This window comes from Canis aureus, chromosome 19 (genome assembly GCF_053574225.1).
Source record: "Canis aureus isolate CA01 chromosome 19, VMU_Caureus_v.1.0, whole genome shotgun sequence".
NCBI classification, from domain to species: Eukaryota; Metazoa; Chordata; class Mammalia; order Carnivora; family Canidae; genus Canis; species Canis aureus.
This window is the reverse complement of record NC_135629.1, coordinates 6,969,583-6,990,509: the sequence shown is the minus strand read 5'-3', so window position 1 is coordinate 6,990,509 and position 20,927 is coordinate 6,969,583. Positions and strand designations below refer to the sequence as shown.

Here is a 20,927-nt window from a genome sequence, read left to right as displayed (position 1 = left end):
TCGGGCTTCCGGTGCATGGAGCCTGCTTCTCCCTCTGCCTGTGTCTCTGCCTCTCTCTCTCTCTCTCTCTCTGTGACTATCATAAATAAATAAAAAAAAAAAATTTAAAAAAAAATAAATAAAAAAAATAAATAAATAAAAATAAAAGTGGAGAACAGAATAAAGCCATGGGGGCACCTGGCTGGCTCAGTGGTGAGTGTCTGCCTTTGGCTCAGGTCGTGATTCCAGGGTCCTGGAATCAAGTCCCACATCAGGCTCCCTGCAGAGAGCCTGCTTCTGCCTCTGCCCATGTCTTTGCCCTCTCTCATAAATAAATAAATAAAAGAGGGGAGGGGAGGGGAGGGGAAAATATGTCTCTCATAAACTCACAGGCACGTTAGAAAGGATATTTATATTAAAGATCTAATTAGATTCTTCTTAGGGATCACAGTCTATTAAATACCATGGTTTTGGCAATGCAAGGCCATGATTAGCATTTCAGTCAGAAGTTTCATTTTTATTGGATCACTGTAGATAGTTTTGGGACCCTTCCCTTGACGCTCAATTTGCTACCATCCTGAAGGAGGCAAAATCTGAAGGTTTTAAAATGGGATGAGCTACTAAAGGACAGGCTATGATAACAGAAGAAAACTGCAGTCAGAGTCACTTTCCAGAACGTAAAGGCTACAGGACCACATTTTGCTCTAGCACCAATAGTAAGTTCCAGAGAAGTAATGAGGGGCTCACAAGGGAAGAGAAGGGGATACAAAGGCACTCTGGTCTTTTGGATTCAGACTTTCAGTCCCACCCACCCCAACATAGTTTTTTCCAAAGAAAAGCTGTAACCAAAAAAATTACCTAACAGGCATCCGGGAAACCGACTCTCGCATCCGACGCATTGTCAAAGAAGGCAGTGCTGGGACCCCACTATCACCAATAGTAGAATTTGGAAACAATCTACATGAAATCAGAGGAAAGTAGGTTTATTAGAATTACAGTAATTTTAGAGTCAGACTGGCTTGCCTTGCAACTTTTGCTAACAGTTACTCAAAGTGAACATTTTCTAGTCTCATCTTCCTCAGCCATTTTAGACTACCCAAATATCTGGGTTTGAATGAGTACAAAATGTTAACAACACTGACCTGCCAATGAACATATAGGATCCAGTGAGCATTTCTAAAAAGCACTGGGCCAATATCCAGTTATATCAAATAATGTGTTTTAACAATACTACTATAGGGCACATGATAACGTAAATCACATTGAACTTTTCTGGAAATATTCTTTCTTGGAAACACACAATGAGAAGACTGAATATGGAAAATAAGTGTCATTCAGAACCAAACATCATAAATAAGAGGAAAAATGATATTAGCATCAACGGGCATCTTTTTTCCATGACATGAGCACTTGTGCTCAGAAATTTCACAGGTTAGCTACCCCAGTTAATCCTCAAGGGAACCCTGCAAGGAAGCTAATACTCTTTTTCTCCAGATGGGTGGACTGAGGCTTAGTGGTGGTTACAGTTTATTAATGGTAAGGCTGAGATTCTCACTCATGCCTGCTAATTCCTAGTTTGTGCCACTTAGGTCAGAGGAACAAAAGCAATGTGACAAACATGAAAGCAGAAAAGGCATTCCCACTGCAATTTAATGACAACACTCCCTTTATTTTTCTAGTACTCTCAAAAAGAGATAAAACTGACTTTTCATACCCCCATTAACAGTCCTTAAAAGGCAATTTGGAACATGTATTTTCAATTTAAACCTTACTAAAAACAAGTATCTTTTGAGGTTTTACATTTATATCACTTTAAAACTAATGTTTTCTCCAATTTGAGGTGAAGAAAATAGCACCAACTATGCTTTCTGCTCCTTCTCAATAACAAAGGTCTGTTTAACATATTCAACAAAATAAAGAGTAGTGTCTACTAACAATCTAATAGATGATACTGAGAGAGAAAAGCCAAAAGTCTTGGTTTTCATATCCTTTCGTTCTTTGCTTATTGAATCACAGTAGTCAATCTCTATTTGTTAACAGTCCTACCTGCTTGTTTTAGAAGTGATACCACACTAAAACTCATTAGTTTCAGAACTGTCATGTTTCTAAAGTTGATGGTTGCCAGTTCACGATAATTCATTTAGTAAGTCTAAAACCCACACTTGTCAGCCAAATATACAATAAGCACCTTCAAAAGAGTTTATACTACTTATATTCCTTGAAATAAGAATGGTGCCTTACAAGAGTTGTCTGATATTACTCCAGTCCACACACATAGTAGGTACTTTGGTGCTACAGTGCTCATGAAATTTGTAGCCACAAGTCTGACAACGAAATCCATTTAGCAGGAACTTCTGACAGATGTCACAGAAGGCAAGCTTCAGGAAGGTCTTCCGAGCCTGGAACAGGAACACAGGTATAAATTCTGTTGAAAAAAAGGAAAGACTACAAAAGACAAAGTAATTTCCTTCTTGGTTTCCAAGAGGTCTTATGTGAAGAATTGTAAAAAATAAATAAATAAATAAATAGATAAATAAATAAATAAAGAGGAAGGAAGGAAGGAAGGTAGTTAATGTCTGACATTTGTAAAATTCATGCCTAATTAAACCTAAATTGTCTCACTGTAAACAATGGCATAATGACAGCTTTAAACAATCCAACAATACATATGCCTAGTACCCCCAAGAAAGTGCTACTATACCAGCCAAAGCATCCAACAACTTTTTGTGATGCCACAAAAAGAGCTCTGCTACTTACAAAGTTGTGTGTTGTAAGGGGAACATGATCCAGGAAATCTACTTGAAGTTCTTCTCCAATCAACGAAGCGGCATCAGTATTCCAATCTAAGCGTGCTTTCTTACTGAAGGGGATTTTTTTTTTTTAAACGTAAAATAAAAAGGAAATGTTTAAACAAGGTAAGAGTTCAAGGCCAATAGTAATGATGGCTACCATTTACCTCATACTACATAAACATAAAAATCCCATACAACACTATCTTATTTAATTCATATGACAAACCTACAAAGTACGATTATCCCCATCTTATTTAAAAATGAGAGAATGGGGACCCTAAGAAAATAACTTGCTTAAGACCATACAGTGAGTGTAAAGGCTGGAACCCAGCTCAGGTGGACTTCAAAGCTTATGCTCTCAGAATAAAGTTTCTTTTAAAATAATGAACTATAATGGGGCCCCTAAGTGGCTCAGTCCATTATGTGTCTTGACTCTTGATTTTGGTATGATGTGTCATACTCTTTTTCTTTTAAAAAAAAAGTATAAAAAGATGAACAATAACAATCTCATGATAAAGTAAATATGCAGTAAGTTGGGCTTTGTGACACTGAAATCCTATAAAAATTCTAAAATCCTAAAGGGGGTATAAATACTGCTGTAATAGCAATATTTACTCTTCAATAGACTTCAACCTAGCAATCTGTGCCTAAACAACATAGAAAAAGATACAATGAATTAAAAATTAGCTTTAAAAAAAAAATGCTCTTTTCTCATGTCTTATGTAGTTAATTCATCAGGCCCACTTCCTGAATGAAGGAAGAATATCCTCAGGTAGGGAGAGAACACACACATACACATTCAAACTTCTCCCTTTGCCTACCAGAAGCCTATTCCAGCCATTTTTTTGGTTATCCATAGCAAATAACTCATTCCTTAATATAATTCCCTATACAAGGACTCCAAGATCATGTTTTGCCCTAATGAAGAGAGAGAGGGGCAGCTCTGTGTTTCCATCAGTCTTCAGGTTCCATCTGTCTAAGAGAAAAGCTAAGGCACCTCTACACCAGTGTGGCCTTAGAGGAGAGTGGACAGCCCCTCACTGTCCCAGAATCCCTCTAGTCTTTAATAGGCACTAGAGATTAGCTTGGGACCAACCTGGGGCCTAAACCCAGATAATGCTGACATCTGCTGCTTCAAAGATCTACACTTCAACAAACTGCTTCCTAAGATAGAGGGAGTAGTATAGCGGAATCTAAATTGGCCCCTTTGAGTTGACTCATTTCCTAGACTATTCCCTCAAACTGGAGAACTCCTTGAAACAGAAAAAATGCAAGCTGGAGATCAGTAGCAGAACTAGCATTTTCCAAGAAGAAAGAAGAAACTAGCATTTTCCAAGAGATTACTCCCCCCAAATTCAGGGGGATAATAATGGATAATAGAAGCTATGGAATATTGCTCCTAGCCTTTGATGGGATGCTTCTATCTTGCCACCACCATTAGAAATAAGATTAACTATGGATCTTCCTTGAAGCAGAAATTCTCCTGCATCTTTTAGTCCTATGTCTGCCAAATTGCAGGGACTCAGTAAGCATTAACCATATAATAAATAAATGAATGAATGAGGTGCACCTGGCTGGCTCAGTCAGAAAAGCATGCAACTCTTGATCTCAAGGTCCTGAGATCAAGGCCCCACAATGAATGGAGAGATAACTTAGGTAAAAACTTTTAAATAAATGAATTATATAAGAGTTATTACTCTCTTGAGGATAAGATTCTTTAACTATAAATAATAATGCAAACACTTTCTGAGTACCCATTCTGTCCACTGCATTCCAGGAAACAGAAAAATTTTTTACTCTAAAGAAAACATTACCTGACACTACTGCTTCCATTTATGGAATATTATCAACACCTAATATGTATTCTTTTTCTCAATGCAATGTTTAAACAATAATTTCAAGTTCTTAATATTTTAATTTTCTGAGTTGTCTATGCACAAGGGAATATAAATACATAATATTCTATAGGAAACTAGTATACTTTTTAAAAAAAGAACTATTATTATTTGAAGTCATCAGCTTCCTTACTTGTATGAAAAAAGAGTTGACTTTTAAGTTCTTACCCTTTATGTTCATGGAGAAGTCTGAACACAGCACAGCACTCTGGCTGCAGGCCTCTCACCTTGAGTGCTTTCATAAGGCAATCATGCAAACTCATTCCATTTCGCACATTGACCTACAAACAAAAGACCATCTTTAGAACCAACAACAGCTGCACATCCCTTGGTGAGCAAAGAAATAAATGTACCAGTCTATAAAGATATATGCAGATTTATGACAGCATTATTTGTAATGGTAAATATAAATGCACACAGAAAATAGCTGGAATGTCCAATAATAGGTAAAAGCCTAATGTCCAATAGGCTTGGATAAAGCCTAGAATATGTGTGTATGTCACTACTATATTATTTACAATGACCTAGAGGGAGGGGTGCCCATATGTTAATTATGAGAAAATATTTTTCAGAATAATACAAAGAGATTATTCAAAGGGCAGGAAACCTATATATATTTATATATATTGTATGAGTCTGAAAAGATATATCTCTAGCTATTAACATCAAGAGAGTGGCTGAGAGAGATAAAATGATCAAACTTCCCTTCACACAACTCTATTTTAATTTGCTGAGGGACACCTGGATAGCTCAGCAATTAAGCTCTGCTTTCAGCTCAGATCAAGTCCCACATCGGGCTCCCTGAGGGGAGCCTGCTTCTCCCTCTGCCTACGTTTCTGCCTCTCTGTGTCTCTCATTAATAAATAAATAAATAAATAAAATCTCTTTAAAAAAAAAAAACTTGCTGAAATGTACATGCAAGCATGAACATCCACCAGAAAGGAAAATAAACCAATCTAATCTATAAGCAAACAAGAGTTTTTCTGACGAAAACTTGTATTTCAACCTGTTTGAAACAAGATGATTTATCTTCCTGACAAAAATTCCATTTCATACACACTTCACAACTGTAAGGGCAAGCAAGGAGAGGAAACAGAGCTCCTGCCCTGCTACAAAAACAAACACTACTAATTTAAATAAATGTGCACACCATTCCAGGTAGCCTCAGTGTATGTCCTTCCACACTCTTCCATACCCAATCTTCAAAAGCTAGGCAGGTACTCAGAGACCCAGTGTAAGTGTGAGTAGTCAGGGTGCTAATAATAGCAGCTATATAAAATTTCGACTAAGACTTTAAAAGTTTTTATAAAAGCCCCATTCATTTTGTTTTTCTTTTATTTTTTGGAGAGAGAGAGAGAGAGAGCACGCAAAAGGGGGGGGGGGGGTGGAAAGGGAGGGGAAAAGGAAGAGGGAGAAAGAAAATCCCAAGCAGGCTCCACACCTTGCACAGAGCCCAACACAGGACTCGATCCCACAACATCAACATCATTTTGACCTGAGCCAAAATCAAGAGTTGGCCTCTCAACCAACTCAACCACCCAGGAGCCCCTCATACATTTTGTTTTCAAAGGCAATAAAGTTAATTAAAAGTGAGGCAACTAGAGTCAGTACGGCCAGTAGGAGAACAGAATATAGATTTGCAGGGCTTGTGAATTGCCCACAGTAGAGTTCCTGTGCTCAGTGAAAGTGTGACAGCTGACAGTGGCCAATCCAGAGGAGGTGAGTGTATGTTTGGATCCATTTTAAAAGTCTGAAGTATTTAAAATGTTCCATGGCAACTTTATTTTAGATTTCTTGAAGCAGTTATACTCTCAGATCCATTAACTTCTTGCTTTTCAGAAACAAAACTAAGTGAGATATATGAATCTGAACTATGAAGACAAGACATCAAGAATGAGGACAATGAAAAGGAATACATACACACTAACCAAATCATTACTTGCATCAAATACTGTGCAACAGGGCCTTGAAAACTATAGTGCTGTGTTATACCATTAATCTTCATTAAAAGTCACAGACTCTAAGGACGCCCAGATGCTCAAGTGGTTGAGTGTCTGCCTTTGGCTCACAGCGTGATCCCACTCCAGGGACGGAGTCCCAAATCAGGCTCCCTGCGAGGAGCCTACTTCTCCCTCTGCCTGTGTTTCTGCCCCTCACTGTGTGTCTCATGAATAAATACATAAAATCTGTACCAAAAAAAAAAAAGTCACAGACTCTAAGAGTTAGACAGTTCTTTAAATAAATATCCTCCAATTCAGTGGGGTTCACAAATGTGGCTGGCATTAGAATCATCCAAGGAGCTTATGAAAATATAGATTCCCAGCCTCCCCACTCCAATACATCCAAGGATTCTGCTTCACCTGATTTTGAATGAAGCCCAAGAATCTATATTTTAACCTGTGTCAGGTGATTCTAATGGTCATTTTTTAAAATTTTTATTTATTTATGATAGAGAGAGAGAGAGAGAGAGAGAGAGAGAGAGAGGCAGAGACACAGGCAGAGGGAGAAGCAGGCTCCATGCACCGGGAGCCCGACGTGGGATTCGATCCCGGGTCTCCAGGATCGCGCCCTGGGCCAAAGGCAGGCGCCAAACCGCTGCGCCACCCAGGGATCCCCTGATTCTAATGGTCATTAATGGTCCTCAGCTGTGGTCTAAGCACCCACCCAATAAGTAGGCAGTGTACATATTTGTACACATATGTACAAAATAAATGACAAGGTTTTTCAATCAACTACCAATTATACATCTACAACTATTTAAATAATATACATATCCTTTTGGTCACTTTCCTCTCTACAACTCTCCGTGGACACATGTTGAATTCAGTTAAATCTGACTAATTTCTGGAACCCACTAAGTGATTATGAGTCATTCTGGGTTCCAAGCAGTGAAGCAACCTAAGGATGATTAGAAAATACTAACTCAACCTGCTGGCCAGCAAGGGACTCCTACCTCCTATGCTTCCCTAAAGATGGATGCCTGCTGAAAGAATATGGTTCTTCCAGAGAGCAATGGTCCATCTCTGATCAAAGGAATAGGAGAAACTAACTTTATCTGCTAGAGCCTTCTCATAAGCTGTAAGAGGAGTCAAGCCTCTAAATCACTGGTTCCAAACTACCAGCTGTGCTCAACTGAAAGCTGTCGAAAGCTACACAGATGTAGAAAAAACTCAAATAATCATAGCTACCATTTTACTTATAAATTAGCTATTGTACTTAGTTAGCATGAGCCTCATTTCATTAAGGTCAGCAAAAAGAGGCTCAAAATATTATGTAACTTGTCTAGATGATACAGCTAATAGAAGGCAATATAGGGATTTAAATTGGGGTCTGGTTGTATTAGAGGTCCATACACATAATCATTATGCCAAACAAAGTTTTTCATTCTTCTAGGCAACGTGGTAGTAAAGAATCAGAGAGACAGGTACACTAACTTCCTGTGGTCTTCAGCCTGCCTTCAGCTTCCCGTTACATTCACACTTCCCATCTGGGCTCCATTTAAGGTTAAAGAAAATTAATGAGTAACAATAGGCAAAATCACCTTGCAAATGAAAGGCCACTGTTGAAATAAGGAGATTACTGTTTATTTTGCCATTAAACTTTTTTTTAGGAAGGGAAACAAAAATAAATGTACTCAAACTTTAAATACCTCTTATGTTTGCCTTCAGTTCAAAATGCACATGACTATACAACACTACAACTGGCAGGGTCCTGAAGTTCAAAAAAGTAGTATAAAGGATTTTATTAAGTAAACTGGGGAGAGAGTAGAACTGTCAGAAACAAAGAAAAAATTCTGGACTGGACTTCCCAACCTCAGAACTTTGTCTCATCCAGGTACAAAGAAAAAAACACAATACGCTGATTTTACTCAAATAGGGGCTGGAAAGGAGGAGGCATGAAAGTTTTGAACTAAGGTTTTCTGAAATGTCCCACCAAACAAAGTTAGCACAACTTTACTTTCCTGTTTTAACCAGGTGAGTTTTTTTCCACTGGGATAGTAAGAAACTATTTTGAGCAGTAATTTCTTGGAAAAGTTGGGATTCTGCGTCAGAAAACCAAGTGGCAGTTTCTAAGGTGCTGTACTTTCTAAGCTACCTGCACTCCAGCTTTGCCTGGGGCCTACAAAATTTACCAACATTTTTTCTAGGTAATTTTATTTTCTTCTGTATACTTGACTATAACATCAAAAAAAATTTAGTGGGCATTTTAATATCCATAATACATACATACATAAAATTAGCTGGAAAGGTTTAAGGGAGCTTTTCAAAAGAAAAATCAAGAAAACCCTCATAAAAATGTACAAATTGTTTGAATGAAGTGGCAGATAAGATGACTTCCAAGCAGGAATAATAATAAAAGGCCAAGGAGTGAGACGAAAGTTGGGAGTGTGAAAGGAATACAGCAATATAGGGATCCCTGGGTGGCGCAGCGGTTTGGCACCTGCCTTTGGCCCGGGGCACGATCCTGGAGACCCGGGATCGAGTCCCACGTCGGGCTCCCTGCATGGAGCCTGCTTCTCCCTCTGCCTGTGTCTCTGCCTCTCTCTCTCTCTGTGTGACTATCATGAATAAATAAATAAAATCTTTAAAAAAAAAAAAAAAAAAGGAATACAGCAATATAAAGCAATAAAATCTGCAACTGGAAATCCAATTAATAAAGACCTAAATGACAGTGAAGATTTTGCCCATCTACAAGGTGAATAAAATTATCCAAAATGTTTTTTATAGGTAGATGGACAGCAAAATTTTCTGAGAGGAATGTTTACATACCACTGTTCTTTGCTTGTTTGGCAAGAAAACACGGATAGTGTTGCTTGTCTTAGACGAGTCCGTAAGTTTGCCATCATCTGACGCCCGGCGCTGAAAGCCAAACGGCTGAACTATTGTAGGGGAGATGCAGCTGGGGCCATCAAACACTGTGTCTTTGAATCCAAAACCATTGCTGATCGTCTTCCAGGCCCCCTGTATGTGCTCCATTGATGCAGCTTACACAACACTTAAACCTGTTCAAAAAAAGAAAAAAAACTTAATCTAGAACAAAAGCAACCAATTCAACGATATAATATATAATTAGAAAATAGTATGTGGACTTTCTCTTAAGTGACATTCTCTGCTTAAGTCAGAAAACTTCTATATTCATATATTTCTATAAAAATATTTCATAGACAACTCAAAAATGAGCAAAATAGGGACTAGAAATCAAGATTCATCAAGGGTTATACTACCATTTAAAAGCCAACCTGGAACATGGGCCCAGGTCTCCTGACTTCTAGTCTAATATTTTTTAAATTACATTTCTCTTCTTCTTTAGTTACTGTATATTAAGTGCAAGTGACTACCCTTGGGTATGAGTAACATGTTAAGTACGATGAGAAGTGAAATTAAAAGAAAAAAAGAACTGTAAGCCACAATTTTCTGCTTAAAGGAAGGTAAATTATTTCTAGGATGTGTATTAAACAACTTGATATATAAATGATCTCATTTAATGTGTATAACTAGAGTTTTTTTTTTTTAACTAGAGTTTAAATCCCATCCTCCACTCACCCTTTAAACAAATAAGGTACAAAGAAATCACACTTGTCCAAGAACTCAAAATACATAAAATACGTAAAATAACCAGATTCTATGTATATCTAAATATACATACATAAAATAACCAGATTCTATGTATATTTAAATTTAAAGTCCATGAGTTTTCCATAACATTCACAGTTCAGTTTTGGTACAAAAATGAACTTATAAACAGGAGTAAGCAGAGACACCTAGCCAAAAAATAATCAAATGTTTTAAGTGGGGAACAAGAAAACTGCAATAGAAGTCCACAACAGTCACACAATGATGATAAAGTCAGATACTGTACAGTCAGGACACACCATACTGTGGTATTGACTGGGAGTCAGTAATCATGCAGAAGTGAGGTTTATTCTCCTTCTTTAGAAAATGGTAAGGTTGACAGGAAATCCCATCCTTCTCATACCTTCTTCCCTTAGAAACTTGCTTTGTCTTATTAATAGTACCTACCATTTACTATGTGCCTAATATTATGAGGAAGTATATACTGCATACAACCCACTCATATTATCCAAAATAATCCTTAGAGAAAAACACTCTAGGTAAGACTTACATCTCCACTTTATAGATGAGAAAATTTAAAGACTGACCTCGTAATTCAATTGCACTCTATGAATTTAACCTACAGAAGTATAAGGCAAGTGTATAATGATATATACAAACAAATATAGAGGAAAAAAAGGGTAGGGTGCAAACCAAGACAGAGACTCTCAACTACAGAGAACAAAGTGATTGAGTGTCACCAGAGGACAGGTGGGCAGGGGGATGGGTGAAATAGGTGATGGGGAGTAAGGAGTATACTTATTGTTTTGAGTACCTCGTGATGTATATACATCTTGAACTACTAAATTGTACACCTGAAACTAGTATTACACTGTAAGTTAAATAAAAACTGGAATTTAAATAAAAACTTAAAAAAGAGAAAAGCTACATGTACAAGCATCTTCATTATAGCACGGTTCATATCCTTGAAAAACTGGGGGAAGACCAAATACCTAATAGGGAATTAAATACTAATGTCTATGTGATAAATGAAGTACTCTATATGTGCAGATGGAAAAAAGCTATCCAAGACAAAACAAAAAATGAAAAATATAGTTTGAACCTCTTTTGTATTAATCTAGGAAAAAGAAAAATGCAGAATCATAAAGAGGTGAGAAAATCTAGAATTAGATTAGAATTAGATTAGATTAGATCAGTGATTAATTCAGCAGGATTGTGAGGAATTTTTATTTTCTATATATTAAATCCTACTTTCTGTTCGTGTTTTACTATTACAACAGTAACGTCTATAAAGTCTTTTATTTGTGTAAGGGACAGAGGTAGGACAAGATACCATAGCTTTCAAGTGGCAGGACCATGGCATACTGCCTTCTACCTCCTCTGGCACCTAAACCCGAGGCCCTTCACACTCCTAATTCTATTCATTCGTTACCATCAAGTCACTTTTTAGAGGCATCCTTTCACTACCATAAGGTCACTTTTTAGGGGCACCTCATTTCCCTAGATCTTTTTTCCCCCAACTAAAAGAAGGAAGAGATGAAGTTTAGAACCAGATGACAGAAAAAGATGAAGAGGGCTCATCTGAGCATCCCATTAGCCTGAAATGATATGATTCCCTTCATCTAGAGATACAGAGCAACCAGAGCAATCTATCTTAAAGATGCAGCTCAACATATTCTTCCCCAATTAAGACTCAGAATATAAGCTAAACTACTCCTTTCTGAACAAACATGTCAAGCTGAAAGTTTCAGGACTTTTGAACTTCTTGTTCCCTCCACCTGGAAGGCCTTTCCCATTATTAAGGCCTTCACCTAAAAGATCACTTTAGAGATGCTTTTGATTTTGACACTGCCGAATCCTGTTCACTACTGTATTCTTAGTCCTTAATATAGTACTTAGAACCTGAGGGCACTCAAATACTTATTAAATGAATTAGGTTAGAAACCAGAATACTGCTGCAAAACAATTTTTTTAAAGCTTTACTGAGAAAGAGCACACACACATCCATGAGCAGGAAGAGGGACAGAGGGAGAGGGAGAGAGTCCTCAAGCAGACTCCCCACAAAGTGTGGGGCTGGACACAGAGCTCAATTCCCAGGACCCTGAGATCTTGACCTGAACCAAAAATCAAGAGCTAGACACTCAACCAACTGACCCACCCAGGTGCCCCCCCCCACTCTTACTTTTTAAAAGATAAACTGCTTGATTGATTTTAATTTTTTAATAGAATAGACCTGTCAGAACTAGTAAATGTTAGTTAAATCTCCATTTAGTGGTACATCTTTAAAAAATATCTACCATTCAGCAGATGACGAACTGCAGTAAGCAGCGTACTGTATTTAATTGGGGGAGGGGGTGTAGAGACTGTACTATAAACTACTAGCTAAAGAACCCACTTACAAGGCTTAAATGCGGCCTAAATCCAAGAGCATACTTATTTAATGATGAATTTTAAGTCTTGAAGGCACTTACAAAATAGTGCTGGTGCTTAGTATAGAACATACTACAATAACTTCATTAAAAGTGATCAAAGCAAACCCACTTAAATTCTTTCATTATTTTATTTTTCTAAGACCACTTACTAGGCTAAGAAGCATGTTAAGTCAATGTTTTCCAACCTTTATCATGTCACTCATACACAATGATGAACCATATTTGTAAGGAATGCTGAGATCAGCAGACAGGCTAGGAAGACCAAGGGCCCTACCAACTGCCCCAAGGATGATGGATATACCATTAATCTGTTCATTATAGAAGTTCTATTCTAAGGTTTTCCTTAATCAATTTACTAAAGGGCACACATCTGAAAACAAGAAAAAGTCAGTTTCTAAAAGCCATTCAGCATCAACACGCTTGTCTTAACTGGAGACATTCAGAAATCCCATTGATTCTACTCTCAAATAAATATAAATGGGGCACCTGGGTGGCTCAGTCAGTTAAATGTCTGCCTTTGGCTCATGTCATGATTTCAGGGCCCTGGATCAAGCCCCACTTCCGGCTCCCTGCTCAGCAGGAAGCCTGCTTCTCCCTCTATCACGTCTCCCTGCTTGTGCTCTCACTCTCAAAATCTTTGAAAAAATATACAACTGTAACATAAATGCAAACCTAGCTAATATTCTGATCTCTCCTTCTGATATGTTGACCAAATCTCAGCTAAAAAAACACATACACTCACGGGGCAGCCCAGGTGGTTCAGTGGTTTAGTGCTGCCTTCAGCCCAGGGCCTGATCCTGGAGTCCCGCGATCCAGCCCCAAGTCAGGCTCCCTGCATGGAGCCTACTTCTCCCTCTGCCTGTGTCTCAGCCTCTCTCTCTCTCTCTCTCTCTCTCTCTCTGTCTCTCATGAATAAAATCTTAAAAAAAAAAAAAAACCATATACACTCATAATACATACCTAGAGACATACTAAAACTAGAGAGCCCAAAGAAATGAGATTCTAAATGTGAAATCTTTCACTATTCCAAAGAAAAGTTTCAAAACAAATGCTTTCTCTGATGAATGGAGAAATTCACTATGTTGGAAGAAATCCATTTTTCAAAAGCTACCTCTCTCTATATATAAAGGATTACTACTCCTAATATACAAAGAACTCCTAAAAATTAACAAAAAACATGAACAGTGTCACAGGAAAAACTGAGAATTAAATTCACAGAATAGAAACACATGTATGTGTTTATCTATTCACAGAATAGAAACACATATGTGTTTATGTGTATATATACATACGTAGTAGAGAACTGCAAATTTTGAAAAGCAAAATAATATTTTTAGCATCAGATTCATAAAATTTAGAAGACTGAAAATGAAAATACCCATCACAGGCATTTGAGGAAATCTACCTCTCCTACTTGCTGATAAGAATGTAAACCGCAACAGTCTATCTAATAGTGTCTCTGAGCTGTTTAAATATTGAATTTCTATACCATCTGACAATCTATCCTACAGGGGGAACAGAACAGCCAGCACTACAGAAATACCTAGCACTATTAAGGAATACTTACTGCAGCATTATTTGTAATGTCAATAAACCAAACCACTTCAGAGCCAAAGCCATAAAACTAGAAACCATTTTTTTTAAAGATTTTATTTATTTATTCATGATAGTTACACTAGAAACCATTTAAAGTAAGACTAGTTTACAAAAACAAGACCTCCCAGGAAAGGATGGCTACCCAAACACACTGGTTAAAGGTATAATTTAAAGAATATTTATCCAGGGAAGCTCAGGAAAACAGTGAGGTAAGAGGATTCTGAGCTCACCTGCTCCAAGAGGATTCTGAGCTCACCTGCTCCTAAAGACACATCAAGGCTACAACTACGTAAGTGCAACTCCCTCTGAAAACCACCCAAAGACTAGCAAAGTAGTATTTTCACAGTTAAAGATATATTTTAAAGGGCCATATTGAAAAGGTTAAGAGAGGCAGAGACCCTGCGAACCTCTGAAACCCCCAGTGTCGTTGACTCACAAATAGGATGGATTTCACAGGCACACAGGTCTTCCCTGGGGAGCAAACCAAACTAGCCCTACATAAGGCAACTCTTACCCCAGATCTTTATCAACAAGACAAGCCCCCATGACATTTGGCTTAAATGGCCAGCATACTTTATCAGTCACTCCAAGACCCAACACAAAGGCAGCAGTTTGAAAAGCATCTGGATTATATGTGAAGGAGATTTATTGACTAATTTTAGGGTGTGTGCTAAAGGGGCAGGATCTGTAGGAACTTTCTTCAGGAAGGAAAGGGCTGGTGGGCATTTTTTTTTTTTTTTTTTGCCTTCCTTCAGCCTAACTGGTGGGAACTAGTCCTGACACTCTCTTTCCATCTTGTTACCAACAGTCACCTGCTCCAGCACTTCCCAATGGACCGGCCCCATCACTCCAAAGCTGCTCCCACCCTGCCACACCCAGTGGACACCCTCAGTGGAGACCAGCAATACCCTAAAACAATTACTGGCCTACCACACCCAGTGGGGCAGCTCCAGACAGGACTAGTGCCCCTCCTACCAGCATGCCTGCAACAGCCAGCTGTGCCAGGGGCCAGTCCTACCAACCAGGGTAGGACACAGTTATCACACCCAGTCACTGCAGCCAGCCGAGCTGGGGACTAGAACCAACCATTAACATGCCTAGAGCAGTCACAGCCCAGTTGTAACATGAAGGCCACACATGAGACACCCATGAAACACCTGGTTGCGGTAACCAGGCAAGACTGAGCTACTAGGATCCACAAGTCACCTTTTACTTAAAGCCACTATTTTGAAGACCAAGAGATACAGCTGACCTCTCTAATACACAGAAACACAGAGACTCAGACAAAATAAGGGGATGGAAGAAAATGTTCCAAATCAAAGAATAAGATAAAACCTCAGAAAAAAAAAAAAAACTAAATGAAACAAAGTAATGGTTATAAAGACTTGAGAGAAGAGTGGATGAACTCAGTGAGAACTTCAACAAAGAGAAAATATATAAAAAGAACCAATCAGAGCTGAAGAATACAATAAATGAAAAATACACTAGAGGAGATCAACAGCAGATCAGAGGATGCAGAAATACAGATCATTAATCTGGAGACAGAGTAGCAGGATCACTAAACTAAATAGCAAAAAAGGAGGAAAAATTTTCTTAATGAAGATAGGTTAAAAGAACTCTGAAACAATTTCAACTGTAATAACATTAGGGGTCCCAGAGGAGAAGAGAGAGGGAAGGGAGCAGAAAACTTATCTGAAGAAGTAACAACTAAAAATTTCCCCATCCCGGGAGTGCCTGGGTGGCTGGCTCAGTTGGTTAAGTCTCTGACTCTCTTAATCTTGGTTCAGGTCTCAATCTCAGGGTTGTGAATTCAACCCCTACATTGGGCTCCATGCTGGGTGTGGAGCCTACAATAAAAACTTTCCTATCCTGGGGCACCTGGGTGGCTCAGTGGTTGAGCATCTACCTTTGGCTCAGGTCATGGTCCCAGGGCCCTGGGATTGAGTCCCACATCAGGATCCCCACAGGGACCCTGCTTCTCACTCTGCCTATGTCTCTCTGCCTCTCTCTCTCTGTGTCTCTCATGAATAAACAAAACTTTTTAAAAAGAGAGAAAGAAAATTTTCACTGCTAAAAGTCAACATAGTAAAGATAAAGATAAATCAATCACTTATAAAGCTAGTATAAAGATTAAAAGACAAAAAAAATCATTTATATCTACAATAATCAGTTAAAGGACAGACAAAATAAAAAGATGTAAAGTATGACATAATATTCATAAAACATGGAGGGAGGGGGTGCCTGGGTGGCCCAGTTGGTTAAGCATCCAACTCCTGGTGTGTCAGCTCAGGTTCTGATCTCAGATTTGTGAGATCAAGCCCCATGCCAGGATCTGTGCTTAACACGGAGTCTGCTAGAGATTCTCTCTCCTTCTCCCGTTGCCCTTCCCAATTGTTTTCGTTCATTCTCAAATAAATAAATACATTAATAAAAAAAAAAACAAAAAACAAAAAACAGGGCAGCCCGGGTGGCTCAGTGGTTTAGCGCCCGCCTTTGGCCCAGAGCCTGATCCTGGAGACCTGGGATCAAGTACCGTGTTGGGCTCCCTGCATGGAGCCTGCTTCTCCCTCTGCCTGTGTTTCTGCCTCTCTCTCTCCTCCTCTCTCTCTCTCTCTCTCTGTCTCTCATAATAAATAAAATCTTAAAAAAAAAAAATGGAAAGAATACAAATGGCAGTGTTTTTAGAACGTATGAACTTAAGTGACCATCAACTTAAAAGAAACTGCTATATACAAAAGACATTATATATGGACCTTATGATAACCACAAGCCAAAACCTCTGATACAAAAAAATTAAGAGAAAGGGTTTCAAGCATAACACTAAAAAAGTCGCCAAGTCACAAGAAAAGAGAGGAAGAGAAGGAAAAAGGAACAGAACTACACAACAGGAAAACAATGAACAAAATGGCAATAAGTATATACATACCAATAATTATAAATGTAAATGACCTAAACACCCTAGTCAAAAGACATAAGGTGAATGAATGAATGAATGAATGAATGGATGGATTAAAATAACAAAAAACAAAAAACCAGCTATATAATGCCTAGAAGACACTCACTTCAGACCTAAAAATACAGACTGAAAGTGAATGGTAAAAATGGATATTTTATGCAAATAGAAATGAAAAAAGGGAGGAGCAGCAACATGTATCAGACAAAATAATCTTTGAAACAAAAGACTGTAACAAGACAAAGAAGGGCATTACAGGGCAGGCTGGGTGGCTCAGCGGTTCTGCACTGCCTTCAGCCCAGGGCCTGATCCTGGGAACCCAGGATCGAGTCCCGCTTCAGGCCTCCTGCATGGAGCCAGCCTGCTTCTCCCTCTGCCTTTGTCTCTGCCTCTCTCTCTCTCTGTGTGTGTGTCTCTCGTGAATAAATAAAGTCTTAAAAAAAAAAAAAAAGAATGGCATTACATAATGATAAAGGGATCAATCCAACAAGAGGACATAACAATTGTAAATATTTATGCACCCAACATAGGAGCACCTAAATACTTAAAGCAAATATTAACAAACATAAAGAAAGAAGTTGACAGGGGTACCTGGCTAGCTCAGTTAGCAGAGCATGCAACTCCTGATCTCAGGGTTGTGAGTTCAGGCTCCATGTTGGGCACAGAGTTTATGGAAAGGAGGGAGGGAGGATTGACAGTAATCCAATAATAGTAAGGGACTTTAACATCCCATTTACATCAATTATAGAGCATACAGACCAAAAATCAATAAGGAAACAGTAGCTTTAAATGACACATTACCAGATGGACTTAACATGTGTATATACAGAAAATTCCATCCAACAGCAGAGTGTACATTCTTTTCAAATGCACATGGAACATTCTCCAGGATAGATCCCACGGTAGGCCACAAAACAAGTATCAATAAATTTAAGAAGACTGAAATCCTATCAAACATCTTTTCTGACCACAAAGGAATGAAACTAGCAATCATTTACAGGAAAAAACACACAAACATGTGGAGGCTACACAATATGCTACTAAACAACCTGTGGAGGCCGAGAAAAATTAAGGCCATCCCACCTAAAGTTTAGCATTAGCACAAGTACAGCCATCTTAGGCCCCTGTGAATAAGAGCTGAACTTTACAGGAAAAACTGCAGAATGTCCTCAATGTCCTTGGCAGGGAATCCCATATCAGAAAGACAACAGAGCTCAGAATTGCCCTGGGCAGAGAATCCCATATCAGAAAGACAACAGAGCCCACGCCCCTGGTAGAAAGTCCCATATTAGAATGAGAACAGAGCTCAATGCCCTTAAGCCCCATATCAGAATGTAAACAGAACTTGAGAAATTCCTCCACCCCTTCTGAAAATCCCCTAGACCAGACTATAAAAAACCCAGCTGTAACCCACTTTGGAGTTCAAGTCCCTGCTCCGCTGTGTCGGGTATACTTGGACCCAAGCTCGAGCTTGCTAATAAACCCTTGTGCGCTTGCATCGGTGCGGGCTCCTTGGTGGTTTCTCGGATTCACAATCTTGGGCACAACAAACCAATGAATCAACAAAAAAAATTGACAAATGAAAGTAGAAAGCCAATGTTCCAAAATCTATGGGACACAGCAAAAGCAGTGCTAGCAGGATGTTTATAGCAATACAGGCTTATCTCAAGAAACAAGAAAAATCACAATCCTATCTTACACACACCTAAGGAAACTAGAAAAATAAGAGTCCAAAGTTAGTAGAAAGAAGGAAATAATAAAGAGCAGAAATAAACTGAGACTCCCCCCCAAAAATAGAAAAGATGTAGAGATTATGAAAAATTATATACCAATAAATTTGACAACCTAGAAGAAATGGATAAATTCCTAGAAATACATGAACTTAGAAAACCAAATCAGGAAGAAGCAGAAAATCTGAATAGACCATTTCTAGTAATGAAATCAATAATTTAAAAAACTCCTAAAAAACAAAAAGTTCAGGACCCAGGCCTTCACAGGTAAATTCTACTATATATCTTTTTCTTAAAAAAAAAAAAAGATATATTTATTTGAGGGAGAGAGAGCTCGCACACATGAGAAAGAGGAGCAAACGGAAAGGGACAGAGAATCTAAAGCAGATTCTGTGTTCAGCTCCGAGCCCAACGCAGAGCTTAGTCTCACAATCCTGAGATAACAACCTGAGCCAAAATCAAGAGTCACTCAAACCGCACCACCCAGGTGCCTCAGATTCTACCAAACATTTAAAGGCTTAATACCTATCCCTTTCAAACTATTTCAAAAAACTGAAGAGAAAGGAATGCTTTTAAGAAATTCATTCTATGAAGCCAGCATACCCTGATACCAAAACCAAAGTCACTACCAAAAAAAAAAAAAAAAAAAAGAAGATAACTACAGGCCAATATCCCCAATAAACATGGCTATAAAATAATAAAATATTAGCAAATCAAATTGAACAAGACATTAAAAGGATCATTCAAGTGATCAAGTGGAATTTACTTTAGGGATACAAGGATGGTTCAATATCTGCAACTATCTGATACACCACATTAGTAAGTCAATGATAAAAATCATATAATCAGGGCAGCCCGGGTGGCTCAGTGGTTTAGCGCCCCCTTCAGCCCAGGGTGTGATCTTGGAGACCCGGAATCAAGTTCCATGTTGGGCTCCCAGCATGGAGCCTGCTTCTCCCTCTGCCTGTGTCTCTCTCTCTCTACTCTCTGTGTCTCTCATGAATAAATAAAATCTTTAAAAGAAAAATCATATAATCATGTCAATATATACAGAAAAGGCATTTAACAAAACTCAGCATCCATTCATGATTAAAAATAAAAACTCTCGATAAAGTGGATACAGAGGAAATAAACCTTAACATAATAAGACCATATATAACACCCACCACTAAGATGATACTCAACAGCAAAAAGCTAAAAGTTTTTCCTGTAAGATGAGGAACAAGACAAGGATGTCCACTATAACCACTTTTTATTCAACATAGCACTGCAAGTCCTAGCCACACCAATCAGACAAGAAATAAAAGTGACAAAATTGTCAAGGAAGAAGTGAAATTATCACTATTTGCAAATGACATGATACTATATATAGAAAACCCTGAAGACCACTCCCCCCCTCAAAAAAAAAAAAACTTAAAATGAATTCAGTACAAAATCATTATACAAAAATCTGCTGTTCAATACGTTAATAACAAGCTAGCAGAAAGAGAAATTAGGAAAATAATCCCATTTACAATTGCATTAAAAAGAATAAAATATCCAGTGTTGCACCTAGGTAGTTCAGTCGGCTGAACATCTGATTTCTGGTTTCAGATTAGATCATGGTCTCAGGGTACTGGGATCAAGCCCTGCATTGGGCTCCATGTCCAGAGGGGAGACTCCATAGAATTCTCGCCCTCCCTCCCTTGCTCTCTCTCTAATGAATAAATCTTAAAAAAAAAAAAAAAAAAAAAAATTTAAGAACAAAATATCAAGGAATAAATTTAATCAAGGTGGTGAAAGATCTGTACCCTAAAAACTGTAAGACACTGAAGAAAGAAAATGAAGCCAATTAATAAATGAAAAAATATACCATGCTCATAAATTGGAAGAATATTGTTAAAATGCCCATATTCCCCAAAACAATCTAAAGATTCAATGCAATTCCTAACAAAGTATCAACAGCATTTCTCACAGAATAAAACAAATAATCCTATA

The 20,927-nt window shown here is 38.2% G+C and overlaps 1 protein-coding gene across 5 annotated transcripts in view; it reads right to left on the bottom strand.

Annotated features, from left to right (window-relative positions):
• RAF1 (Raf-1 proto-oncogene, serine/threonine kinase) overlaps positions 1–20,927 on the bottom strand; it is a 79,764-nt gene that overhangs the window by 19,746 nt on the left and 39,091 nt on the right. For 3 of the 5 annotated variants that reach the window (XM_077857765.1, XM_077857767.1, XM_077857766.1), the window contains exons 2-6: positions 9,436–9,668; positions 4,835–4,947; positions 2,737–2,839; positions 2,221–2,378; positions 838–936 (exon numbers count right to left, since the gene is read on the bottom strand). In XM_077857765.1, coding sequence (XP_077713891.1) covers positions 838–936; positions 2,221–2,378; positions 2,737–2,839; positions 4,835–4,947; positions 9,436–9,642 — 680 coding nt within the window. In that variant the 5' untranslated portion in view covers positions 9,643–9,668. Of the gene's footprint in view, positions 1–837; positions 937–2,220; positions 2,379–2,736; positions 2,840–4,834; positions 4,948–9,435; positions 9,669–20,927 lie in introns of those variants that run through there. The other 2 variants (XM_077857768.1, XM_077857769.1) reach the window with 1 other exon arrangement.